Source organism: Lepisosteus oculatus, chromosome 18 (assembly GCF_040954835.1).
Source record: "Lepisosteus oculatus isolate fLepOcu1 chromosome 18, fLepOcu1.hap2, whole genome shotgun sequence".
Taxonomy (NCBI): domain Eukaryota; kingdom Metazoa; phylum Chordata; class Actinopteri; order Semionotiformes; family Lepisosteidae; genus Lepisosteus; species Lepisosteus oculatus.
Window position 1 is genome coordinate 21867434 of NC_090713.1, and position 27736 is coordinate 21895169.

The 27736-nt window shown below is 56.3% G+C and overlaps 3 protein-coding genes across 6 annotated transcripts in view; 1 reads left to right on the forward strand and 2 right to left on the reverse strand.

The window, feature by feature from the left end:
* Positions 1–3621, reverse strand: part of plcb3 (phospholipase C, beta 3 (phosphatidylinositol-specific)) — a 39622-nt gene extending 36001 nt beyond the window's left edge. For 2 of the 3 annotated variants that reach the window (XR_011182337.1, XM_069180086.1), the window contains exon 1: positions 2929–3620. Coding sequence is in view for 2 of the 3 variants with exons in the window: in XM_069180086.1 (XP_069036187.1) it covers positions 2929–3027 (99 nt within the window). In the remaining variant the exon portion in view is untranslated. Of the gene's footprint in view, positions 1–2928 lie in introns of all 3 variants that reach the window. The other variant, XM_069180088.1, reaches the window with a different exon arrangement.
* Positions 3622–8528: 4907 nt separating this feature from the next.
* LOC138224081 (uncharacterized) lies at positions 8529–11021 on the reverse strand. The gene is made up of 6 exons (XM_069180357.1): positions 10832–11021; positions 10196–10389; positions 9966–10106; positions 9785–9901; positions 9562–9669; positions 8529–8582 (listed from the first exon to the last, which is right to left on the reverse strand). The coding sequence occupies exons 1-6, from the start codon at positions 11019–11021 to the stop codon at positions 8529–8531; spliced, it is 804 nt and encodes a 267-aa protein (XP_069036458.1).
* A 1037-nt stretch (positions 11022–12058) lies between these two features.
* On the forward strand, positions 12059–27484 carry LOC107075871 (protein phosphatase 1 regulatory subunit 14B-like). 2 transcript variants are annotated; one of them, XM_069180287.1, is made up of 5 exons: positions 12059–12352; positions 12825–13113; positions 23469–23552; positions 24193–24225; positions 24684–27484. In XM_069180287.1, exons 2-5 carry the CDS (start codon positions 12916–12918, stop codon positions 24750–24752), a joined length of 384 nt encoding a protein of 127 aa, XP_069036388.1. In that variant the 5' UTR covers positions 12059–12352; positions 12825–12915; the 3' UTR covers positions 24753–27484. The 2 variants fall into 2 exon arrangements, with proteins under 2 accessions (XP_069036388.1, XP_069036387.1); XM_069180286.1 differs by having other exon boundaries at positions 12059–13113.
* Positions 27485–27736: the final 252 nt, after the last annotated feature.

Below are 27736 nucleotides of genomic sequence, written 5' to 3' on the forward strand. Positions count from 1 at the left end.
ACCCTGCTCAGGACACCTGTCCATCACAGGACACTGGACACACACTCCCCGTCAGGACACCTGTCCATCACAGGACACACACACACACACACACACCCCCCTGTCAGGACACCTGTCCATCACAGGACACAGGACACACACCCCCCCCTGTCAGGACACCTGTCCATCACAGGACACAGACTCCCTGTCAGGACACCTGTCCATCACAGGACACAGGACACACACTCCCTGTCAGGACACCTGTCCATCACAGGACACAGGACACACACTCCCTGTCAGGACACCTGTCCATCACAGGACACAGGACACACACTCCCTGTCAGGACACCTGTCCATCACAGGACACAGGACACACACTCCCTGTCAGGACACCTGTCCATCACAGGACACAGGACACACACTCCCTGTCAGGACACCTGTCCATCACAGGACACAGGACACACACTCCCTGTCAGGACACCTGTCCATCACAGGACACAGGACACACACTCCCTGTCAGGACACCTGTCCATCACAGGACACAGGACACACACTCCCTGTCAGGACACCTGTCCATCACAGGACACAGGACACACACTCCCTGTCAGGACACCTGTCCATCACAGGATACAGGACACACACTCCCTGTCAGGACACCTGTCCATCACATGAGACACACACACACCCCCAGTCAGGACGCCAGTCCTTCACAGGGTAAACAAACGCAGAGAGGGACGATTCAGACACACCAGAAAGAAAACCCATATAAGGGACAGGCCACTGTGTGCTGCGCGTTTTCCCTGGATACACACCAGGCCAGGTGAGAGGCAATGAAATCACACTGACGGTGATGAGGCTCGTTCGCACGTCGCCGGAGATGCACTCTGTCCACACGGCTGACCGGGAAGAGCCCAAAGAAACCAGCACTGTACCGTACGGACCACCGGGCCATTCTGGTCAGAAGGATGACAAAACAAGTGGAGAAACCCTGCTGGCTCCCAGTCAGACTTCAACCAACAGCCCTGTCAGTCCTGAGCAGCTCAGACTGCTGCGCACCTGGAGTCTGACTGACTGCACTGTCACACCTGGAGCAGATCAGACTGCTGCACACTGGGAGTCTGACTGACTGCACTGTCACACCTGGAGCAGATCAGACTGCTGCACACTGGGAGTCTGACTGACTGCACTGTCACACCTGGAGCAGATCAGACTGCTGCACACTGGGAGTCTGACTGACTGCACTGTCACGCCTGGAGCAGATCAGACTGCTGCACACCTGGAGTCTGACTGACTGCACTGTCACACCTGGAGCAGATCAGACTGCTGCAGACTGGGAGTCTGACTGACTGCACTGTCACACCTGGAGCGGATCAGACTGCTGCGCACCTGGAGTCTGACTGACAACACTGTCACACCTGGAGCGGATCAGACTGCTGCGCACCTGGAGTCTGACTGACAGCACTGTCACACCTGGAGCGGATCAGACTGCTGCGCACTGGGAGTCTGTCTGACAGCACTGTCATATCTGGAGCGGATCAGACTGCTGCACACTGGGAGTCTGACAGCACTGTCACACCTGGAGCGGATCAGACTGCTGCGCACTGGGAGTCTGACTGACAGCACTGTCACACCTGGAGCGGATCAGACTGCTGCGCACCGGGAGTCTGACTGACTGCACTGTCACACCTGGAGCGGATCAGACTGCTGCGCACCGGGAGTCTGACTGACTGCACTGTCACACCTGGAGCGGATCAGACTGCTGTGCACCGGGAGTCTGACTGACAGCACTGTCACACCTGGAGCGGATCAGACTGCTGCACACTGGGAGTCTGACTGACTGCACTGTCACACCTGGAGCAGATCAGACTGCTGCGCACCTGGAGTCTGACTGACTGCACTGTCACACCTGGATCAGATCAGACTGCTGCACACTGGGAGTCTGACTGACTGCACTGTCACACCTGGAGCGGATCAGACTGCTGCGCACCTGGAGTCTGACTGACAGCACTGTCACACCTGGAGCGGATCAGACTGCTGCGCACTGGGAGTCTGACTGACAGCACTGTCACACCTGGAGTGGACCGGACCGGACCGCCATGTAGTGGGAGACTCTCTCCTCCTGGCTCGTGCAGGCCACCTTCAGCACGTCCGTGGCGGCGGCGGCGGCAGCAGCAGCGGAAGGGAAGTCCCGAGCCCCGCCAGCGGTTCGTGTCCCACCCGGGAACCCCTGCGCGCCCTCCCGGCGTCCCCCTGAACCCGACCATCACAAAGCCGGGCGAGGCCCCGAAAACCCCGTCCGTTACCCCCCTCGGTTCAGTCACTACAGCAGCCCTGACAAAGCTGGGCCCCCCTCCCACACACACACACAATGTCGACACACCTTCGCAAGGCGAGTTTGTTTTCTCTCTGCCGAGGGGTGTTCGCGGAAGACAGCCGGGCAACCACGCAACACGAAACAACCTGACAACTTTGCCACTAAGGACATGTATACACACCCCCCCCCCATCAACCCCTCGTCGACGCGGTGACATTGGTCTTGAACGAAGGGCCCAGTTAGGACTTTTTTTGTTTGTTTTCCACTCCTTCCCACCCACGGCACACTTTCGCTTCTCGAATCGCAACGCCGACCGACCGACCGACCTCCTCCCCACCCCAACCCCATATTTCTCGCGTCCCTCGTCTCCCTGAGACAAAAAATCCTCCACAGACACCCCCCCCGCCAGATTAATTAAAACACTAGGAGAAGCGGGGAGCGGGGGACTCCTCTCGCTTTCCTACCCCTCCGCCGACACCAGCCCTGCAGGTCTACCGCCTGAGCGCGGCCAACCTGGACGGAAACACGACCTGCGCTCGCAAAGACAATAATCATAATCATCCAGAAATAAACCGACGCGCGTCTTTGCCAGGGCCCAGGGTGGTGGTGGTGGTAGTGGTGGTGGGTCTTCTTACCTCTTCCCACTTGATGAACTTGCTCCCTTTCCTCAGAGTTTCGTGCACCGAGACCGGCTTGAGCTGCAGAGCGTGAACTCCCGGTCGCGCCCCGGCCATCTCGCCGCGCCGCGGGCGGTGTGGGGGTGCCGCTCGGTCTCCCCGCCGCTACAGCTCCGCGTCGGGGTCAGGGAAGGGACGGGGACCCGGTTCGGGGCTGCTGCTGCTCCGCTTTCTCTCTCTCCTCCGTTTTGCTTTTGCGTTTCTTTCCGCGTTCCTTTCCCGGAGCTCCGGACGAGCGCCGAACCGCCACCCCGACGCGCCTGGAAAACTTTCTGCTTCCTCTCCGTCTCCGGCTCTCCTCAACTCCGTTTTTTTTTTTTCAGTGTTTTTCCTCCTTCTTTGAAACGCTTCGCCTTCTGTCGCTCATGTTTCTGGAGAGAGAGAGAGAGTGAGTGAGTGTGGACAGGCGGAGGGAGGGAGGGAGCTTCCTTCGCCTCTGCTGAAGAAGTTGTTCAATTATCGCTGTCAATCGCAGTTCAAGCCTAAGATGTTGGGTATTTTTTTTTCCTCTCCCTCCCTCCCCTCAGTCCTCCGGAGGCGGGTCTTTCTCTCGAGTACTTAAATAATAAACGCTGGGAAGATTAAAAGTCGGGCACGTCTTAAAGGAGCAGCGGGGAATTGTCATCGGCAACCCGCACAGACCCCCCCATCTCCCTCTCCCCCTTACACGGGATTACTCGGCGCTCCCAGCCTGGAATGTCGTCCGGCTCCCCGGACAAGCCGTCTTAACCCCTCGGGCGCCGGGCTGCCATTTTTAACCGGCGAGTGGCCGTGAGTTATATCTAGTTCCTGCTTTCGTCGCCGCGCTGGTAGGAGCACGCCCTAAAAACTCCCAATTCCCCCCCCCAAAAAATAAAAATGAATTCCCTCTTCCCCTGTATGAGGCACACAAGATCCCCCCCTCCTTATTCTCTCTCCCCGCGCAAGCTCGGGCAGAAAAACGGAACTCTGTGGTGTCCGTGTCTCCTCCTCTTTGTAGCTCGGTGTTGTGCCCGTCCCGCCTGCCTTTCACCTTGTGGACGTGGTTGTTGTCCGGTCTCGCCGGTACTGCCCCCCTGGCGATTTGTTCTCCTGGACACTCTGTGGAGATAAAAAAAAACACAAGTAAACCATTTCACTGTGGGCATTTTACAAGCCTGGCAGATGGACATTAATAGTGTCTTGCCGTATACTAGCAATAATCTCTGGACTGGGACCCTGAACTGGGGTCTCCTGGGTGTCGGGGGTCGTCCCAGACTGGGACCTTGAACTGGGGTCTCTGGGCTGTAGGGGCTCATCTTGGACTGGGACCCCGAACTGGGGTCTCTGGGCTGTAGGGGCTCATCTTGGACTGGGACCCTGAACCGGGGTCTCTGGGCTGTAGGGGCTCATCTTGGACTGGGACCCTGAACTGGGGTCTCTGGGCTGTAGGGGCTCATCTTGGACTGGGACCATGAACTGGGGTCTCTGGGCCGTAGGGGCTCGTCCTGGACTTTCTTTACTGGATAAGGAAACACCATATTTAGTTAAGTCCAACACAGTCCAGATGGGGAGTTTCAAGGAGCATTTTTGTTATAATTTGACAGCTCAGTTTAAACAGAGGCTGATGGACTTTTTTTTTACCAGGGTTTGTGTCAAATGAAGTGAGTGAGAGAAGGGAAGAGCAGATTCATACAGCCTGCTTCAGCATGTACACCCTGCCACTGCAGTCACTCTCCTGCTGGTAGTGACCCTCACACTCTGTAACTGTGTAGAAACCTTGTAGCGCATCTCTCACACACAGTCATACAGGATCACAGCCCATCACCTCTCTCACACGCAGTCATACAGGACCACGGAACATCACCTCTCTCACACACAGTCATACAGGATCACGGAACATCACCTCTCTCACACGCAGTCATACAGGATCACAGCCCATCACCTCTCTCACACGCAGTCATACAGGACCACAGCCCATCACCTCTCTCACACGCAGTCATACAGGATCACGGAACATCACCTCTCTCACACACAGTCATACAGGATCACAGAACATCACCTCTCTCTCACACAGTCATACAGGATCACAGCCCATCACCTCTCTCACACGCAGTCATACAGGATCACAGAACATCACCTCTCTCACACGCAGTCATACAGGATCACAGCCATCACCTCTCTCACACGCAGTCATACAGGATCACAGAACATCACCTCTCTCACACGCAGTCATACAGGATCACAGCCATCACCTCTCTCACACGCAGTCATACAGGATCACAGCCCATCACCTCTCTCACACGCAGTCATACAGGATCACGGAACATCACCTCTCTCACACGCAGTCATACAGGACCACAGCCCATCACCTCTCTCACACGCAGTCATACAGGATCACAGAACATCACCTCTCTCACACGCAGTCATACAGGACCACAGCCCATCACCTCTCTCACACGCAGTCATACAGGATCACGGAACATCACCTCTCTCACACACAGTCATACAGGATCACAGAACATCACCTCTCTCTCACACAGTCATACAGGATCACAGCCCATCACCTCTCTCACACGCAGTCATACAGGATCACAGAACATCACCTCTCTCACATGCAGTCATACAGGATCACAGCCATCACCTCTCTCACACGCAGTCATACAGGATCACAGCCCATCACCTCTCTCACACGCAGTCATACAGGATCACAGCCCATCACCTCTCTCACACGCAGTCATACAGGATCACAGCCCATCACCTCTCTCACACGCAGTCATACAGGATCACAGCCCATCACCTCTCTCACACGCAGTCATACAGGATCACGGAACATCACCTCTCTCACACGCAGTCATACAGGATCACAGAACATCACCTCTCTCACACGCAGTCATACAGGATCACAGAACATCACCTCTCTCACACGCAGTCATACAGGATCACAGCCATCACCTCTCTCACACGCAGTCATACAGGATCACGGAACATCACCTCTCTCACACGCAGTCATACAGGATCACAGCCCATCACCTCTCTCACACGCAGTCATACAGGATCACGGAACATCACCTCTCTCACACGCAGTCATACAGGATCACAGAACATCACCTCTCTCACACGCAGTCATACAGGATCACAGCCATCACCTCTCTCACACGCAGTCATACAGGATCACGGAACATCACCTCTCTCACACGCAGTCATACAGGATCACGGAACATCACCTCTCTCACACACAGTCATACAGGATCACAGAACATCACCTCTCTCTCACACAGTCATACAGGATCACAGCCCATCACCTCTCTCACACGCAGTCATACAGGATCACAGCCCATCACCTCTCTCACACGCAGTCATACAGGATCACAGCCCATCACCTCTCTCACACGCAGTCATACAGGATCACGGAACATCACCTCTCTCACACGCAGTCATACAGGATCACGGAACATCACCTCTCTCACACGCAGTCATACAGGATCACAGCCCATCACCTCTCTCACACGCAGTCATACAGGATCACAGAACATCACCTCTCTCACACGCAGTCATACAGGATCACGGAACATCACCTCTCTCACACGCAGTCATACAGGATCACAGCCATCACCTCTCTCACACGCAGTCATACAGGATCACGGAACATCACCTCTCTCACACACAGTCATACAGGATCACGGAACATCACCTCTCTCACACGCAGTCATACAGGATCACAGCCATCACCTCTCTCTCTCCCTCACACACACACAGTGATATTGTACATTGCCTCCCACACACACAGCTCTCCCCTATCTCCGTGTGTCCCAGAGCAGAGTGGTTTACAGCTGTCCCTGACTGCCTGGGTAAAGGTTAGAGAGCAGGAGGCAGAGGCTGGAAGATCGAACTCTGAACTCCAGCCAGCAGCCAGGGAACAGAGAGAGGGGGGGGGAGAGGAGAAAGGGGGAGAGGAGGGAGGACAGAGGGAAGAGAAGGAGAAAGAGAGACTCTCACTAGGACACCCAGAGTGCAGAGGAGGGGCAGACAGAGACGAGGATCCTCTCCTGATTGCAGTCTGTCCAGGAAGCCTGAGACAGTGGGAGAGTGTTCTTGTCAGAGAGCAGCAGGGGGGTGGGGCTGGCGCACAAAGACACATTGTGACCCGCACTGGGCTCAGACACGCTGGCACACACTGCTACACACACACACACAGCTACAATCACACTGCTTCACACACACTGGCACACTACTACACACACATTGACACAAACACTGCTACAATCACACTGGCACACTACTACTACACACACTGCCAAAATCACACTGCTTCACACACAGCTAAAATCACACTGCTACAATCACACTGGCACACTACTACTACACACACTGCCAAAATCACACTGCTTCACACACACTGGCACACTACTACACACACATTGACACAAACACTGCTACAATCACACTGGCACACTACCACTACACACACTGCCAAAATCACACTGCTTCACACACAGCTAAAATCACACTGCTTCACACACACTGGCACACTACTACACACACATTGACACAAACACTGCTACAATCACACTGGCACACTACCACTACACACACTGCCAAAATCACACTGCTTCACACACAGCTAAAATCACACTGCTTCACACACACTGGCACACTACTACACACACATTGACACAAACACTGCTACAATCACACTGGCACACTACTACTACACACACTGCCAAAATCACACTGCTTCACACACACTGGCACATGCTGGCACACTGCTACACACACATAACAACACACACACACACACACTAGCACCAGTGCTGAGGACTCTCACACTCACTTCACTAAGACTCATTCATGGAGCTCTCTCAAAGTCCTTTCCAGCCGATGGCCCAAGAGTCATCAAAGGAGCGATTACCCATCACTCACCCGAGATCTGGATCCCGGTGCATAGTGTTGCAATTATACAGCGAATTAATGAGCTCAAAACGCAGATTCCACAGGGCTTCGCCTAGAGACCTGGGAAACCGCACCTGTGCTCAATCACCCTATTTTCGTGTCTTTCCTGCTCTCAATACAACCTCGTCTCTTAACACAGAGTTTAACCCTACAGCACAGCTTCCGTGATTTTAATAAAAAAATAATCCCCAGTTTGTCTTGATGCCGATTTGTCTTTGTTGCCGGCAGTGATAGTCCACCCCTGGCCCTGGGTTTACTTTGGTTTTATAGGTCATTTGTAATCATCAATTTATACGGACCTGGAAACGGTGGTAATACACCAGGCAGGAGAAGGAGAGGCCGGGAACGAGCCCTCCCCGCAGGTAAGATTGTGCAACCTCGCTTGTCGGGCAGCGGAGTTGGCCCATTACGATCTTACATCGCCACCTAGTGGTGCAATCGTGATACTGCACACTTACCCGCGGAAGCTGATTTCCGCCGAGGAGACAAAAATTCAAATTCACCTCGGGGAAAAAACAATAACTCCAAAAAATAGCTGGCTCTGGCTTACGGCACGGAAATCTCGGAATAAAAAAATGACGAGCGTCGCATTTCAGCTTATTTATTTTTTTAAAGTAGTAGTTAAAGCGCGTCCAAACGAAAAGGTTTTAACGGATATCACGGCAGTTGCCAAACGCCGCCACTAGGGGACGCGCCAGGCCCTGTGATCACACACACCCCACAACAGCAAACGCCAAATTCACAACGTTGAGTTCCTGTGGACCCTGTATCGTTTAAAATGATGTTCCCTCCACCTGCCTAGTGAACTTGTCCTGTGTCCCCTCTCTCGTTCTGCAGCACATCTACAGTTAGGCTATGGCCTGCTGTTACTTGAGACCTGAGCCACAGAGGCTGCTTAGGTGTTAGTGCGCCCTCCTTGTTTATGCTTGGTGGTGTACCTTAGCAGGGAAGTAAAGGGGGAGACATGTAATGGGACATGGGACACAATTAAAGGGGTCGGATTGATCCTGGTAGTACAGCAGGGCGGTGAAGGGCTCAGTTATGTATCCGAGAGCTCAGCTGGGATGAACTGTCTCTAGCCAGTGGTTCCCAGGACTCGGTTTGGGAAAGTCGGAATGTGGAAAAGCTCTTTGAACAAATTTCTCCTCCTGCGGAGCAGGAAGCGGCCCAGATCCGTACTAAAATCGGAACGCTAGACAGCGTCTGCGGGTGGAGGTGCCAGGGGGTCCCCGATATCCGAGACATCCTCCTTTCTTTCTCGGATACCACCCCCTACCCCCACGTGCAGTTCTGTGGTTAATTATCGGACTGGTGTTGTGGGATTCAACTCCAGACGCTGGCCGTGAGATTGGCTTATTAAAGCCCAGGTAATACCGAAGGGGGGGCGTGCCCCTCACAGGGGACCCACGAGGCACAGAGGTCAGAGCACGCCGGGGACCCCCGGACAGACACCGGCAATGATCCCGGTGAGTGAGGGAGATTCCAGGCCTGATGCTCGCTTGACTTCTTTTGGAATGCTGGTTGTGGAAGGTGGATGGAGTGGACAGGGTACAGGGGACTGGAGTGTACAGGGTACAGGGGACTGGCTGGAGTGGACAGGGTACAGGGGACTGGAGTGTACAGGGTACAGGGGACTGGCTGGAGTGGACAGGGTACAGGGGACTGGAGTGGACAGGGTACAGGGGGCAGGCTGGAGTGGACAGGGTACAGGGGACTGGAGTGGACAGGGTACAGGGGACTGGAGTGGACAGGTTTCAGCAGGCTGTGAGGGTACAGGGAGCAGACAGGCTGTGGGGGTACAGGGGGCAGACAGGCTGTGGGGGTACAGGGTACAGCAGGCTGTGAGGGTACAGGGAGCAGACAGGCTGTGGGGGTACAGGGAGCAGACAGGCTGTGGGGGTACAGGGTACAGCAGGCTGTGGGGGTACGGGGAGCAGACAGGCTGTGGGGGTACAGGGGGCAGACAGGCTGTGGGGGTACAGGGAGCAGACAGGCTGTGGGGGTACAGGGGGCAGACAGGCTGTGGGGGTACAGGGAGCAGACAGGCTGTGGGGGTACAGGGGGCAGACAGGCTGTGGGGGTACAGGGTACAGCAGGCTGTGGGGGTACGGGGAGCAGACAGGCTGTGGGGGTACGGGGTACAGCAGGCTGTGGGGGTACAGGGAGCAGACAGGCTGTGGGGGTACAGGGTACAGCAGGCTGTGGGGGTACAGGGAGCAGACAGGCTGTGGGGGTACAGGGGGCAGACAGGCTGTGGGGGTACAGGGTACAGCAGGATGTGGGGGTACGGGGAGCAGACAGGCTGTGTGGGTACAGGGAGCAGACAGGCTGTGGGGGTACAGGGGGCAGACAGGCTGTGGGGGTACAGGGAGCAGACAGGCTGTGGGGGTACAGGGTACAGCAGGCTGTGAGGGTACAGGGTACAGCAGGCTGTGGGGGTACGGGGAGCAGACAGGCTGTGGGGGTACGGGGAGCAGACAGGCTGTGGGGGTACAGGGGGCAGACAGGCTGTGGGGGTACAGGGAGCAGACAGGCTGTGGGGGTACAGGGAGCAGACAGGATGTGGGGGTACAGGGGGCAGACAGGCTGTGGGGGTACAGGGAGCAGACAGGATGTGGGGGTACAGGGGGCAGACAGGCTGCTGTCTGTGCCCTGCGTGTGGCTGGCAGCCTTGCCTGCTGCTGACCATGATTCACAGACACGGGAGTCTGAATCAGTCTCTCAGGAACTCTGACTGGCTCAGTTTTCCCCAAATACGTTTGTCCCTGTCTCATCTCACCTGTGTCACCTGTCCCTGTCTCTGTCTCCCCTGTCTCTGTCTCCCCTGTCCCTGTCTCAGCTGTCCCCGTCTAATCTGCCTCAGCTGTCCCTGTCTCAGCTGTCCCAGTCTAATCTGCCTCAGCTGTCTCTGTCTCCCCTGTCTTGGTTGTCTCTGTATCAACTGCCTCACCTGTCTCTGTCTCGGCTGTCTCCCCTGCCTCCGCTGTCTCTGCTGGAGTCCGCCTCGCTCCTGTTGTGACAGGGCCAGCCTGCCTGGACGGCTCCTGTTCTTCCTGTTCTCCGGGTTCTGCCAGGGCTCCAGGGGAAGTGACGTCACTAACGAGGGGGAAGATCTCGTCCCCCCCCCCACCCCTCCCCATCATGCCTGGCTGCCCCCGGACCCGCCCTCCCCCGCCGAGCACACAGAGAGACAGGTACGAATGAGCTGCATGATTGTGACACTTCTGACCAGGCTTCTGGGGTGCTCTATGTGTAAGCTTGTTGCGTCTAATTCAGACATTAGGGGGTTAATTGGTTAACGAACACCTCAGGTCCAAGAACTGCGTCTGTCCTGCTGTAACAACTCTACACTGCAGAGTCAAAGTTTATCCCAGCTGACAGTATATCAGTCCAGTTTCTTCCTGTTTTTATCCAGTACAGAGTCGCAGAAAAGCTGTGGAGTCTATCCCAGCCAGTAACAGGCACAAGGCCGGGTACCCTCTGGACGGGACGCCAGTCCATCACAGGACACACACTCACACCAGGGCCAGTTTTCCCAGAAGCCAATTAACCCCACCGGCACGTCTCGGCACTGTGGGAGGAAACCGCAGCACCCATTGAGACCCATGCAAACACGGTGAGAACACGCAAACTCCACACAGACAGCACCCCGGGTCCGGAATCGAACCGAGGGCCCCAGCTCTGTGAGACAGCAATGAGTACCAGTGCTAGGTACAGTCATCAGGTGTGAGCCCCACTGGTAAACAAGTTCGTCCCCAGCTGCTCACAAGATCACTGTGGCGTTTCCTCTGGTATCGTCAGCAGCCAGTGATGGGTGTCAAAACGATTGTATCCCAGCGTGGGCTGTTCTGTCAGGGAGGTCAGGGCAGGTGGAAGAAATATCCCCGAGCCAACTGGGGAGGTTTCCCCCGAGTCGAGTTGGTGGCGCTTCTCAAATTTATGAATCGCCCAGTTGTCGGAATAGGGGGCGCCCGCGGTGCGCTTGCCGGCGGCGAGCGGGCGAGCCGGGGGGGCCCAGCTCCCACGGTGCTGGAGGGTGCTCGCTTGCTTGCTGGGCGTTCTCTCCCCTGCTGTTATTTCTCGGCGGTTTCCCGACGGCCTTCTCTCCCTGGGCAAACCAGCGCTCTCTCGGGGAGTTCCCGAGAGCAGGAGTTTGAAAAACAAGCCCCCAATCCGTGCATGAACACAGCAGCACGTCAGGCCGCCTTTCGAGAGATTGTGCACAGAGGAAGAGCTGTTGGGTTTTTTTGTGTGTGTGTTGCATGTGGTCTGGCGGACAGGGGGGGTGTGTGGGAGTGAGAGACGGAGACGGTGCAGACGCGGAGCCGTCTGTCTGTGAAGGGGTGTGATGATAGAGGAGGAGGAGGAGGGTTGGGGCTGTGCTCAGCGACTTACAAAGAGAGAGAGGGAGAGGAAAGAAGGAGGCGAAGAAAGCGGACGGGACAGCAGGATTGGAAACGAGACTGTTGAGGTGCCGAACCGCGCGTATCTCTGGGCCCCTCTGTGCTCCAGCCGGGTCTCCGGACCGAGCCCTGCAGCCGGGGAGGAAGATCGGGCCGGAAGCGGCACTTTCACGCGAAGCAAAGCGGGGAGGGGGAAGAGGAGGAAGAGGAGGAGGAGGAGGGGGGCTGTAGATCGGCGAGCGGCGGGGAGGGCCCGAGGCGAAGGGGACGGGGGACGGGGCGCGGAGATCGCATTTCACCGAGCGGCAGCCGGCGAGAGAGTCTCTTCTGCCAAACAAACCCCAAAAAAAGTTCTCCTTGTTGTCTCTCTCTCTCTGGCGTGAGAGTAGCCGTGGACCAGCTTACTCCTGCTCGTGTAAGATTTGGGATTGTATTGTGTGTGTGTGTTACTGGGGGAAGGGGGAGGAGAGACGAGCGCGGCCAGTTTCTCCAGGGGAAGCACCCGCGGAATATCGCTCGACGCTGTCTTGACATCTGCAGCTCCCGCCCGCTATCGGAGGTGAGGACGTCCCCCACCTCCCCACCCCCAGCAGCCGACCTCCTTCCCGGACCCCCCCCACCTCCCCGGACCATGGCCGCGGTGACCAGCCCGGAGTCCAGTCCCCAGCCCCGGGTCTATTTCCAAACGCCGCTCGGCGCCGAGGAAGCGGAGGTCCCGGTGCGGAAGCAGGGACGCGTGACGGTGAAGTACGACCGCAAGGAGCTGCGGAAGAGACTGAACCTGGAGGAGTGGATTATCGATCAGCTGACGGAGCTGTACGACTGCGAGGTACCGTGTAGCGCGGCTCGGATCGATCGATCGATCGATCGGCGGAGGGGGGGGGGTGTTTGCGAGTAGCCGTGCGGGAGAGGCCGGCATCTGTAATCGCCGACCGGGGCTGAGCCGGTGGCTGTTCAGGGCTCAGACTGCCGGCGGGCGGGCGGGGGGGGGGTGGTGCTTAAAATTCTTTGTTGTTCCTTTTCTTAGAAGGATGGAAAGCGATTCGGGGAGGGTGGGGGTTATATAATCTACTTATTTCCTAGAAGAATTAGCCCAGCTATTGCGATAGGATTAAGGTGTGTGTGTGTTGGGAGGGGGGGGGGCGGCACGGCCGGCGGGGGTCAGAGCACGGGCTGTGCCGACGGAGGTGTCCTCACCCACCCCGTGAAGACAGCGGGGCCGCGCCGGCTGGACGGCACCCACCCACCGCACGGGGACAACAGGATGTCGCGGCCGGACGGGCAGGTATCCTGCCTCGCGGGGGTCCGGGGTGTGTGTGTGTGTGTGCGGTGGGGAGGGGGGGTACCGGGGCGTTGCTGCAGCTGTCTGCTCTCACAAAGGGGGCCCGGCTGCACGGCTACAATGCACGCCGAGCCCTGGAGGAGAGGGAGGAACATGACTTAATCGCTGGCGCATGGTCTAAAAATATACCTTGACTTCAAACCGCGCGTCCTGGCGCGCTGGGTACGAGCTGCCCTATATAAAAGAACAACCCGGGGAATCCTGCCATCCCTAAGCTGGGGAGGGAGACGTTAGGGCACCGGGAGGAAAAGCGGCATGACCTCTCTTGACCCCCCTACCAACAAAACTGCCGAATGAAGGCTTTGTGAGCGCAGGGCGGGTGACCGCGGTATCGGTCCGGTCCCGAGAGACGTGGCTGTTCCCGGGCCGGACGCCTCTCTCTCTGCGGGGTTCGGACCCTGTGCCTCACCGAGCCCCCCCATCACCGGGGCCGTGGCGTGTCCGGCCCTGGCAGACACGTGGCTCGCCCGGCTGGTCCAGGCCCTGCGCAGGCGCAGAGGGAGCGAGCGAGCGAACGAAGCAGCGTGCGGCCCCACCACCCCCCTCCAGCCTCCGGGGGTCGTTTCGACTTCGGGCTCCGGTCAGCACGCGATGGCCCCCCCCCCCGGGAGCACGCGCCTCCTGATCGCAGGAGAGAGGAAAAACACAAACAAAACAGAGCAGGAAAAAAAAAATACAATAATTATCGACACTCCGGCAGCGTTTTTAAAAATGACCCGTTTTTTCCGCCTTCGCCGTGCCAGCCGGATCGGTCGCAAACAACATGTTCCAGGCACACAGACGGCGCCCGCGATGGCTGTCCTCCCGCCCCCCCCCCCCCGACAAAAATAAGAAAAAAGATTTTAAAAGAACCCGATTCAGGGGGAAGGGGCGCCAGACTGAGTTCCTGGACCGGGGCTCTTCAGTTCAACAGCGGGCTGAATGATTTAATTAATAGCATACTCGTTAATGACGCTGAAGTGTCACAGGTCCCAAGTCCACTGATTTCGGTCAGCCGCTGTGGAAGAGCTGGAGGAGTCTCCTCTCGGGATCCAGATAGCAAACAGCAGCTCAAGCTGTGCGATTGCGGCGGTCTGGAGGAAACTCCGTCCAGCCACTTTCCGACGGCTTTATCCAATTCAGGGTTCGGTGGGGGGGGGCTGGAATCTATCCCAGCAAGCAACGGGCGCGAGGCGGGCTACACCCTGGACGGGACGCCAGTCCGTCACAGGACACAGACACGCTGACGCACACTCACGCCAGGGACGGTTTTCCCAGAAGCCAATTAACCCCCCGGCTTGTCTCAGGACGGGGAGGAAACCCACATTAATGAGGAGGGGAACATGCAGACTCCCCACAGACAGCACCCCAGGCCCAGAATTGAACCCGGGGCCCCAGTGCTGTGAGGCAGCAATGCGCAGGAATTGTGTTCTCTTTCGGTTTGAACACAAGGTCACCAGCTGCTGGCTTTGCTCTGGGTGTCCAGACCCCTGACAGGCCCCCGACGCTCACAGCTGAGCTCGGGTTCGACAGCCACCTCCAGACCCCCCCCCCCAGGTCAGCCAGACACTCTCCTGAGAGAGGACAGGCCTCACGTGGCCTCTGGCCCGCACCCAGTCGAGCCAGAACCCAGAACCCGGGTCATTGCCTTGTTCCCTCAAGGACGGCCCGGGACCGATCCGAGTTCTGGCCCGGAGGAGCCGGTCCCGTTCCCTGGCGTCCTGGGCGGATCCGAGGGGGAAGAGGCTGGGACACAGGGCTGGTGCTGCTGCTCTTCCTTGGGGGGATACAGTGAGTCCTGACAGAGCCCAGCCACCACTGAGCCTCCCCCGAGAGGCCATGCTCAACACCCGGGCTGGATCGGGAGCCAGTGGGTCGCCCTGCGGGGGGGTGGCAGAAGTAACTCCCGAGACCGGTCCGCGGTCCGGTAGGACTGTCCCGTGTCTCTTGCGCTCGCTCGGCCCGCGGGCTAAAGAAGGCCTCTTTCTCTTTTGTCAGGCGTGCAGCCAGTCTAGACCAATCGATCTGTCCTTCATTGATCACGCGTCTCCAGGCTTCGTGCCTCGAGGGTGAGGATGACCCCACAGCACCAGGCGAGGGAGGAGGGTGGGCAGAGTTACAGACATGTGTCTTTCTGATTGTACCTTCCATAATACTCCCTGTTGGAACCCCATTGCACAGCAGTCTGATCCACTCCGGGTTTTGCCGTGTACTCTGTCACGACTCTGATCGCACAGCAGTCCAATGCTCTGAGGGTCGTACGTTGTTATCGGTCACGACTCCCAATGTGCAGCAGTCTGATCCGCTCCAGGTGGTACAGTGCTGTCAGTCAGACTCCCAGTGTGCAGCAGTTTGATCCGCTCCAGGTGTGGCAGTGCTGTCAGACTCCCAGTGCGCAGCAGTCTGATCCGCTCCAGGTGGGACAGTGCAGTCAGTCAGACTCCCAGTGCGCAGCAGTCTGATCCGCTCCAGGTGTGGCAGTGCTGTCAGTCAGACTCCCAATGCGCAGCAGTCTGATCCGCTCCAGGTGGTACAGTGCAGTCAGACTCCCAGTGCGCAGCAGCCTGATGAGCTCTGGTTTATACGCAGTGCAGAGTTCTAGTCTATAACAGAAGCCAGCACTAGGTGCTGGGGATTTTTGCATCTGTGGTGGTATTTGTGAGTTAATTATAGCGTGGAGTGTCAAGGCATCGTCGAGCTCAGGGTACACTGTTCAGAGCTCACGTCCTGAGGAAGCAACCTGAGCACCGAGGGCTTGAAAACCATCGGTAACGAAATCGAAAATCACTTCTGATCGTATTTTATATAGCAGACGGTCAGCTCTGCTCTCTGGTAGGGGCCCTGTTCCATCCAGAGCGGTTTGAGTTGGCCTTGTGACCTAAGAGGTCCATGCAATTCTCGCGCCAGCGGGCAGGAGGAGGTGGGAGAGGGGGTCACGCTGCGTCTCGGTCAGCGTTCAAGCTGGCAGCCTTGGTATGGAACGAGTAGGGGTCCAGCACAACACTGAGCACAAAGAGGAGCAAGCACTAACCCGGCAGGGCATAGAATAAGGTGCACAGAGTCTGACACTAGCCCATATTGCAGGATCTGACGCTGGGGCGGCCAGAATAGCAGCCCGCTTAGGAGGAGCTCAGTTAAGATGTTTCTTTCGCTTGTGAGGGGGGGGCCGAGTTAGGGGTTAACCACCACGGCTTGTATCTCGGCATGACAACATCCGCCCGATTAATCAGCGCCCAGCCCCGGGAGCTGGAGTGCGTGTCTCATCCCTCATTCCCCACTTACACATGGTGAATCACCCGCCACTGCCCGCCTGACTCTGCCCGGCTTCATCTGGGAGGATGTCGGCGGTCCTCTCCCGGAGGTTCAGGGCCTGCTGGCTGGGCTCCGTTTCCTTCCGAAAAGCAGGAGAGAGGAAGGCTCTGTGCTCAACACTGGCTGGATTCGCAACACGCTGCCTCCCCTGTCTGCCAGTCTAGAATCTAATATTATCTGCTGCTGCCCAGCAGTCAGATCCGCTCCAGGTTTTACAGCGCTGTCATTGAGATTCCCATTGCACAGCAGTCAGATCCGCTCCAGGTTTTACAGTGCTGTCATTGAGATTCCCGTTGCACAGCAGTCAGATCCGCTCCAGGTTTAACAGCGCTGTCATTGAGATTGCCATTGCACAGCAGTCAGATCCGCTCCAGGTTTAACAGCGCTGTCATTGAGATTCCCGTTGAACAGCAGTCAGATCCGCTCCAGGTTTAACAGCGCTGTCATTGAGATTCCCATTGCACAGCAGTCAGATCCGCTCCAGGTTTTACAGCGCTGTCATTGAGATTCCCGTTGCACAGCAGTCAGATCCACTCCAGGTTTTACAGCATTGATAATCAGACTCCCGTTGCACAGCAGTCTGATCCGCTCCGGGTTTTACAGCATTGATAATCAGACTCCCGTTGCACAGCAATCTGATCCGCTGCAGGTTTTACAGGGCTGTCATTCAAATTCCCGTTGCACAGCAGTCAGATCCGCTCCAGGTTTTACAGCGTTGATGATCAGACTCCCCGTGCACAGCCGTGTTTGTTGCACAGTTTCTGCACGGCTAGCCGTGTGGTGAAACCTGATCCGTGTGTGCAGAGGGGGCCCGTGGGGAGTGCGTTCCCATGGTTGACACCCCCAGAGGGATCGGAGAGCTCCGGGCGAGCTCGCCTGCAGCTCAGCCGATTGGCGTGTCCACCGCCGTTGCCCGCCGGCCCCTCCGAGGCGCTGTGGTTGTCACAACACTGTGGTCTCCACAGAGCGCCTGACTTCGCAAGAGCCCCGCGTGTGGGCGTGAGCGCTAAGCTGTTTACTCCGTTGGACCAAGCCGGTTATTCAAATGTGATTTCTGAGGTAACAGTCAGGTCTGAGGTAACAGCCTGCAAGTGCTGTTTGCAAACTCTGGGGTTGATCAGACTGCGGTGCACTGGGAGTGTGATTGAGCGTGGTGTAAATCCTGCAGTGGATCAGACTGCGGTGCACTGGGAGTGTGATTGAGCGTGGTGTAAATCCTGCAGTGGATCAGACTGCTGTGCACTGGGAGTGTGATTGAGCGTGGTGTAAATCCTGCAGTGGATCAGACTGCTGTGCACTGGGAGTGTGATTGAGCGTGGTGTAAATCCTGCAGTGGATCAGACTGCTGTGCACTGGGAGTGTGATTGAGCGTGGTGTAAATCCTGCAGTGGATCAGACTGCTGTGCACTGGGAGTGTGATTGAGCGTGGTGTAAATCCTGCAGTGGATCAGACTGCTGTGCACTGGGAGTGTGATTGAGCGTGGTGTAAATCCTGCAGTGGATCAGACTGCGGTGCACTGGGAGTGTGATTGAGCGTGGTGTAAATCCTGCAGTGGATCAGACTGCTGTGCACTGGGAGTGTGATTGAGCGTGGTGTAAATCCTGCAGTGGATCAGACTGCTGTGCACTGGGAGTGTGATTGAGCGTGGTGTAAATCCTGCAGTGGATCAGACTGCTGTGCACTGGGAGTGTGATTGAGCGTGGTGTAAATCCTGCAGTGGATCAGACTGCTGTGCATTGGGAGTGTGATTGAGCGTGGTGTAAATCCTGCAGTGGATCAGACTGCTGTGCACTTGGAGTGTGATTAAGCGTGGTGTAAATCCTGCAGTGGATCAGACTGCTGCGCAGGGGGAGTGTGATTGAGAGTGCTGTAAATCCTGCAGTGGATCAGACTGCTGTGCATTGGGAGTGTGATTGAGCATGGTGTAAATCCTGCAGTGGATCAGACTGCTGTGCACTTGGAGTGTGATTAAGCGTGGTGTAAATCCTGCAGTGGATCAGACTGCTGCGCAGGGGGAGTGTGATTGAGTGTGGTGTAAATCCTGTAGTGGATCAGACTGCTGTGCACTGGGATCTCACCACAGGTGGAGCTCCCCTGCAGGAAGTGTTGCAGTCTGCTTGTCCTGGCCCTCCTCCAGCGCACTGCTGTGCTGTAATACGATAGGTGTGTGTGTGGGCTTGATATCGGTGTGGGCACAGATTTTAAGAAAGTGTTCTCACAAAGTCAATAACAGAACTTGTCTCATTCTTTTTGACTTATATATTTGCTGTCATAATGTTCAGAGCTCTGGCAGCATTTCTCTTTGAAGTGATTCCTAACAAACTGCTCAGAGAGCTCCTCACCCCACAGACAGAACTTGATGTAGAAACCATGCAGCAGTGTCTTGCAAGTCTGAATGCGCCCGCACTGTTCGACTGAGGTCTGTCCTCACCCCCTGTGGAGTCTGAAATAGTTCAACAGAAGTGGAGCTGATGGGACATCCCCACAGAAATGGGAGCACGTGCCTGATGTCTGATAGGGTTTGGTTGTGTGCCTGCTAGCGTGTATGTGTTTTATTTTTTGTGTTATTTGCATGTGTGTGTGTGTGTCTGCACACATGCGATTTTGTGTGCGTGTCTTGGCTTGCATGTGAGAGGTTATGCAATTGTGTTTGCATGCATGAGAATTTGTGTGTGCGTTTGCATGCATGTGAAGGTTTGTGTGTGTGTGTGCGCCTGTGTGCTAAGCTTGGCTAGCAGCCCCTTCCCCTCTCTCTCTCTCTTCCGGTCTGAGAAACAGCCCCCTGTTTGAGAGACAGCTGCACCCCCTCCTTTCTCATACAGGACAGGACAGCTGCAACCCTCCGCCTGCTCCAACACACTCCAGGAATAAAGGTCTTATTACACCAGGAGGACAGCTGCTCCGGTGGTTCAGGTCCGGTCCCGTTAGACCGGGGGGACAGCTGGTCTGTTGTGCTGTCTGTGCAGTGCATCGGTCAGGAATTATAATCTGCAGGGGCTGTGTATACATGTGTATTGTTTTTTCGAAAATTATGCAAAGAGAGCTGTGTGTTGCAAGTACTGTCCAGCACATTTGCACGTTTCCAGCGAGATTCTTACTGGAGCTCCTGTAAACAGGGGAGTGGATCAGGCTGTGCTGCAGTGGGAGGCTCAGCTGCTGTTGCTTCTTCTCCTGCGGCTCTCGTTAGTCTTGTGTGTGCACTCCCTGACCCCAGCGTATGACAGGAAGGGCTGCTCTCTCTCTCACTTCCTGTCCCGCACACAGCTAACTTTCTCCCCAGGGCAAGAGATCAAAGCTGGAATGTCTGTGACACCGAGCCCCAGGCTGCTGTATTTCCCCTATGCTGTGTTTAAGGCTGCTCCATTTTGTGTGTGGCGTTGTGGACAGGGAAGGCAGCTTGCCTGATTCTCAGATGTCTGCTGGGATGTGCGCACACGGCTGTCGGCTTCGGAAAACAAGGGCTCTGGGGTTCGAGTGTCTTAAACTGGACCCATGTATCGGGAGCTCAGGATCTGCCCTTGAATGGCTTGAGGCACATGGAGCTGATAACTCTTTAGACTGTGCAGTTAATACTATTATATTACACTAAATCAACTATTGATTGGCCTAGTTTCACAGACTGTATTTATTATAGTAATTGTATCTAATTTTAAGAGCATATACGTATATGTACAGGATTGCTCGTTGCTGAAGCCCTGTATACAGTATATCCCTGTACAGGACACTGTGCTTGTTGCTGAAGCCCTGTATACACTATATCCATGTACAGGACACTGTGCTTGTTGCTGAAGCCCTGTATACAGTATATCCCTGTACAGGACACTGTGCTTGTTGCTGAAACCCTGTATACACTATATCCATGTACAGGACACTGTGCTTGTTGCTGAAGCCCTGTATACACTATATCCATGTACAGGACACTGTGAAGCCCTGTATACAGTATATCCCTGTACAGGACACTGTGCTTGTTGCTGAAGCCCTGTATACACTATATCCATGTACAGGACACTGTGCTTGTTGCTGAAGCCCTGTATACACTATATCCATGTACAGGACACTGTGCTTGTTGCTGAAGCCCTGTATACACTAAATCTATGTACAGGACACTGTGCTTGTGGCTGAAGCCCTGTATACAGTATATCCATGTACAGGACTGTGTGCTTGTGGCTGAAGCCCTGTATACAGTATATCCCTGTACAGGACACTGTGCTTGTTGCTGAAGCCCTGTATACAGTATATCCCTGTACAGGACACTGTGCTTGTTGCTGAAGCCCTGTATACAGTATATCCCTGTACAGGACACTGTGCTTGTTGCTGAAGCCCTGTATACAGTATATCCGTGTACAGGACACTGTGGTTGTTGCTGAAGCCCTGTATACAGTATATCCCTGTACAGGACACTGTGCTTGTTGCTGAAGCCCTGTATACACTATATCCCTGTACAGGACACTGTGCTTGTTGCTGAAGCCCTGTATACAGTATATCCATGTACAGGACACTGTTCTTGTTGCTGAAGCCCTGTATACACTATATCCATGTACAGGACACTGTTCTTGTTGCTGAAGCCCTGTATACACTATATCCATGTACAGGACACTGTGCTTGTGGCTGAAGCCCTGTATAGACTATATCCATGTACAGGACACTGTGCTTGTTGCTGAAGCCCTGTATACACTATATCCATGTACAGGACACTGTTCTTGTTGCTGAAGCCCTGTATAGACTATATCCATGTACAGGACACTGTGCTTGTTGCTGAAGCCCTGTATACACTATATCCATGTACAGGACACTGTTCTTGTTGCTGAAGCCCTGTATACACTATATCCATGTACAGGACACTGTGCTTGTTGCTGAAGCCCTGTATACACTATATCCATGTACAGGACACTGTGCTTGTTGCTGAAGCCCTGTATACACTATATCCATGTACAGGACACTGTGCTTGTTGCTGAAGCCCTGTATACAGTATATCCCTGTACAGGACACTGTGCTTGTTGCTGAAGCCCTCTGGATGTGGTTTATGCAGAAGCAGATTCAGCTGGCAGGCTGCCAGCAGTTCTCTGTAATTTGCAGGATGACGGCGGGCCCGATCGTAGCGCTGGGGTATTTTTAGCCCGTGGGGCTGGTGCTGGGGTCAGCGAGCGACGCCAAGCAGGCCGTCCTGCCCCGGATCCTGGCTGGGGGGTTCGGGGGGGGGGCAGGAGGGGTCCTTCGTTTCGGAACCTGCTGCTCCAGGTGTCCACTCAGAGCGGGGTCCGAGGCAGCGCGGCCCTCATCCCGAACGAGACAGCAGCTTAATTCAAGGGAAAACGCCCTCCTTCTTTAACGACCCTGCGTGGGCTAACACTTGCGGACACTCGAAATGATTCCTCTGGGTTTTCCGGCATCAGAGTTATCCCCTCTGCGGTAAACAGACATGCAACTGCCCCTTATATTTTAAAAATACTTCCGAATAAACGGCACCGCGCTCTCTCACGATTGAAACGGCACCACGCGTTCTCTCCCGGAGTCTCGGTGACGGCAGGCTGGGTCACCACGTCGCCCGAGGCACGGATGTCTTCAGTCCGGACCACGAGAGGTCCTGAAAGCACTGGCGATGACGCAGTATTCAGACAGCGCCTTGCCCTGAACCTACACCTGCTCGTTAGCGGCTTAATTGGACTAATTGAGCACCTGCTGTCAGCTCTTTGGCTGCAGCTGTTTTTTTTTTTAAAGAGACCTGGAGTCTGGGAACTTTCCAGGCACAGCGCCCCCTGCAGGGCCGGGGCTGCAAACTCCTGGTCTGAGAGCGCTACACGTTGAGTTTAAGAGTTTTTTTTTTTGATAAAGGTTGCTTGTGGGGTAAAGAGAGAGGTATTTTATCTCGTGCAAAAAAAACAAACCAAACCCCAACCACTTTGACCTGGATATTGCATATTGGGGCTTCCCCCAGCCCCCTCCCTCAGGTCTCTCCCTGGGAAGTGTGTATCGATCTGCCCCAGCCCGGGCTGCCAGGCGGAGAGCTGGTTAATTAACTCGAATGGAAATCTATTCTGCCAGACCTCAGGGGAGGCCACAGCATGACCCTGGGAGACACGCGCGGCTTAGCGGTGGACTGGGGGGGCGGGCACGTCACGCAGGGCCTTACTCATGTGTGCGTGCAGAAGCCTGTCCTGCCTCAGGTTGAAGAAGTGTTGGGGCGGAGGGGGGTGGGGAGTGGCCCAGTGGTGAGCTGTGTTGCTTTGCCGCGCGGGGGTCCCGAGTTTAACTCCTGGGGTGCTGTCGATCTGCATGGAGTCCGCATGTTCCCCCTGCGACCCTAAACTGGATAAAGCAGTAAGGAAATGGATGGAGGAATGTCGACATGTGTGGGTGGGAGATTTTCCGTCGTTCAGGAGGTGGTGGAAAGTGTGGTGCGATGCTGCCACCTGCTGGACAGCGTGCAGTACTGCGCCGCGCCCAAAGGAACCAAGTGTGATTGGCTAGTGAGCCAGGGACTGGGCTCCTCCTTTTTCCCAGAATACTGGCAAGCCAGCAAAGCCTGACCTCCCTGCTCCCTCTCCCGCAGGAGGAGGCCATCCCCGAGCTGGAGATCGACGTGGACGAGCTGCTGGACCTGCCCAGCGAGGGGGACCGCGCTGCCCGGGTCAAGGTGGGTCGCTGTGCGAGGGGGCCGGGAGCGAGGCAGGGGGAGACCGGCGCCTGTCCCGAGCGCCGCCCAGGCCTGTGAGCTCCGAGCTGGGCGGCGCTGGACCTCTGCGGCTCTGTAGGAGACCGTGGGCTCTGAAGGGGGGGGATATACACACAGCCAGTACAGATCGTAATGCCTGTAGGGGGGGGGGCAGAGGTGGCTGTGAATTGTGGGACAGTTGACCGTGAATGGGCCGCGACTGTATTAGGGCATCAGCCAGCAGAGCCACCTGATGTGCGTTTGTTTGCTTTAGGGCTGATTCCAAGACCTACAGAACAGTTTTTAATACGGAACCCTGTTCCCGTTCTATAGTCTGGGAATATATATGTATACATGCTCTCTATGAATGGGCTACTTTACTCTGCTCTCCTCCCCACTGAGAGCTGGGGTGTGGGGAGCGTTCTGGCGCACTATGGCTGCCGTCGCATCATCCAGTGTGCAGCCCCACCTGGTGGGGGGTGGAGGGGATCCCCATGACCTGTAAAGCGCTTTGAGTGGAGTGTCCAGAAAAGCGCTATATAAGTGTAAGCAATTATTACTAATTATTACACGCGCACTTTCCATGTCGTCTCACCGGCGTGTCTCTCTCTCTGTTCCACAGGACCTGCTGGTAGACTGTTACAAACCTACTGACGTAAGTCATCTCTCCAGCTCGCCCTCCTGCCCTGTGTGCGTGTGTGTGTGAGCGTGAGCGTGTGTGTGTGAGCGTGCATGACCTTCCTCTTGCATACCTCTTAAGGTCGATCCACGCACTGTACGGTCTGTACTGAAACCGGCCCAAGTACCGCCCTCTGACACTCTGACACCGGCTGCTTCGCTGCTCCCCAAGTGGAGCCCCTGAGGAGTGCAAACTGAAAGACGACCGGGGTCTACAGGGCTCGTTGGGGTCATTGGTTTCAGGGTCTTGCCCAGGGTGTCCCAGCGGGCAGCAGACGCAGGTCCACGCTGTGCTTGGTGGAGTTAGGAAGACCCACCGCCGCCCAGCTGGAATAGACTGGGGGGGGGGGCGTTCGTGTTGAGGGTCCTGCCTGTCTCGGCCCGATGTAGCTCTCGCCCGGTTTATTCTCGGGGTTTCTTTCTCTTCTGTCGCAGGTCTTCGTCTCCGAGCTCCTCGACCGAATCCGGGGGATGCAGAAACTAAGCACACCCCAGAAGAAGTGAGAACGGACCCCCCCCCCCCCCCAAACTGCCCGTCTTTGCCGATTCTGCGGGCAGCAGGGAAATGTCAGAACCACACACTGAGAAACGTGCAGAGACGCAGACAGACCCACGGCTGGACGCCCGGCACAGCTGGGCTCTGCAGACAGCTGGAAGCCCGGCACAGCTGGGCTCTGCAGACAGCTGGACGCCCGGCACAGTTGGACACCCAACACAGCAGGGCTCTGCAGACAGCTGGCCACCCGACACAGCTGGGCTCTGCAGACAGCTGGACGCCCGGCACAGCTGGGCTCTGCAGACAGCTGGACACCCGACACAGCTGGGCTCTGCAGACAGCTGGATGCCGGTGACAGCTGGACGCCTGACACAGCTGGACGCCGGTGACAGCTGGATGCCCGACACAGCTGGATGCCGGAGACAGCTGGACACCTGGGATAGCTGTCAGACTGAACTGGATGGACAGACACATGGATGGACACCTGGACTGGATGGACAGATGGACAGACGCACAAGTGGTTGGACGCCGGACCCAGACAGACGCCCAAGATGGACAGACCGAGACCACAGGACAAAGAGAATCTGGCACACTGACACTTGACAGACAGCTGGCCTCCACACACACACACGGACAGACTCGCGTGCAAAAAAATCACATTTCTGGGGGAAAAAAAGTGCGTTTTGAAGTGTTTTTGTAATTTTTACAGTTTTTTAAAAAGCTTTTTTTTTTTGTAGTTCTTTTTTTCACGGCCGGCCCCCGTGAGCTTAGACTTGAACGTTTTGTAAACGAAACACAGCGGACAAGCGTGCCGCCTGAGGTTCTTTTCATTTTATATCCGCTGTGGGGATAGCGTCACGGCTGTCCGCTCGGGTCTCACAGAGCTGCGTTTCCTGTTCGCTTCCTCGGCCTTAGGGGCTGTAGCCCAGTAGAGGAAAGCACGTGCGTGCGGAGGTCGTGCATGCATGACTGTAGGCACATGTAGATCCACTGTCTTGCCGTTTGTAATCAGCACTAAATTCTTAAGCAATATGCTCCATGTACAGACCTTTTCATACCAACATAGATCCCGTGGACACTAGACAGCGCTACATCAGTGGAGGGCTGGTACTCACCCGTGGTGCTAGCGCCCTCTGGTGGCGACTGGTGGCATCAGCGCCCTCTGGTGGCGACTGGTGGCATCAGCGCCCTCTGGCAGCGACTGGTGCCATCAGCGCCCTCTGGCAGCCCCTGATGTCCACCGTCTCTGTCCAAGAGCGGATGTCCCCCCCGCGGTCCCATTGCTAGGAGGACTGAGTCTCGCCTCGCCGCTGTTGGACGCAGACTGACTGTTCTCGATCCAGACTAGGCCGTGCAGGAGAGCGGAGGGCAGCAGCTGGACGGGCCGGACTTCAGGTCCCTTGGAATCACGGCCTGGTCTGACCCGATGGGGGGGGGGCCGCCGGGCCGCTCTGGATTCTGGGTGCTGGTCCGCCTCGACGCCTGGAGCCCCCATCTCCCTCCGTTCCCGCTGCGTGCTGGGATGTCGGAGGGGTACCCCAGCAGTGAACGAGAGACCAGAGAGTTGTGGGCACCCCCCCCATCTGCCTTAAGGCCGGGCTCTCCCTGCTGCGGACGGTGGGCCGCGCCTGCAGTCCCCTCCCCGGACACGCTGACACGACGGTTAGTGGGTTAGTTGGGGGTCTGCTTTCCTGGCCCCTGAAAGAAGGGAGTTAGTCATTTCCACTTGAGCGCCTCGCCTGCACATCCTGGGCAAGGAATCCTGGAATAGAACGTCCTCCCTCTTCCCCACTGTTCGACCTGGGCCCCGCCGGTCCGGGCCTCGCCTCGGGCCCTGCTGTCGTTGAATCCAGACGTCAGTCCCTTAACCACTAACCCAGACGCCATCTTGAATCCCGTCGGACACAGTCGTCCCCCCCAATCTGGACACAGTTCCTCAGGCGCCCCCGGGAGTCGCCTGACCTTTCAGAAGTCTGCCCCCATCCCGAATCCACCGGTGGCCTTAAGCTCCGATTCCAGACCTGCCTGTGCGGAACAGCCGATTATCGGGGAGGGGGGGGGTTTCCATCAGACTTTCCTTAGGGATCTAATCAGAATTCCCAAAGATCATTCCCGCAGCCCTCTTCTGGGGGCGTGGGGAGAGAATGTTACAATCGCACAAGAATCCCCCCCCTCCCCGACCCAACCTCACGCTGAGGGGCGAAGGGTCTGGCTTTGTGGGGAATTTATCCCCCCCGTGTGCAGCCTCATGCCTCCTTAGTGCCTGCTGCGAGTGGAGCCAAGTTTCCATCAGGGCTGGGGGGGGGTTCATCTGCCTGCACCCCGGTTTTTCCGTTAATTCCGCTACAGCAGGTTTCCCGGAGATCACAGGGTGGGCCGGGCCGGACTGGGCTCGGAGCCGGACACAGCTGGAATGAATGGACGTTACCTTTGGCAATCGGGGTGGGGGTGGGGGTTACATCTGGAAGAAACCTTTGGCCGAACGGGAGGAGGAGGAGGAGGAAGGGGTCAGAACAGCGGAGGGAGGCGTAGCCTGCCCTTCCCACAGCCCTGCTGCCCCCCCCCCCCCCGCCGGGATTTCCGTTCATCCTGTTGCACTCAAGGCGAGCCTGCAGGCCCGGCCGAGGACAGCCACCACCCCCCCCGTATGCGTAGCAATACTTTTACTGCCCCCTTTTCCAGTTTGTTACACTTTTATGGGGAAAAAAATTGTTCTTTAATAAAAGCAGTTGTACTTGAACTCGAGTTGCCTTTTTGTTCTTCTGCGGGAAGCTGCCCTGCTCCATATTGCTTTTCAAGCTGGAGGTATCCCCCCCTAGAAAGACACTAGATCAGGGGGCAGCAAACGACTGCCCCCCGGTCTCAACTTAGAGCCAGGCCCAAAGCCAAGAGGCAGAGATCCAAAATCCGTGGGCGGGATGATGAGGCAGGGGTCGAGAGTCCCAGAGGAGGGCCGAGAAGGGAGTGCGAAGCGAGTGAGCCCCCGCGGGAC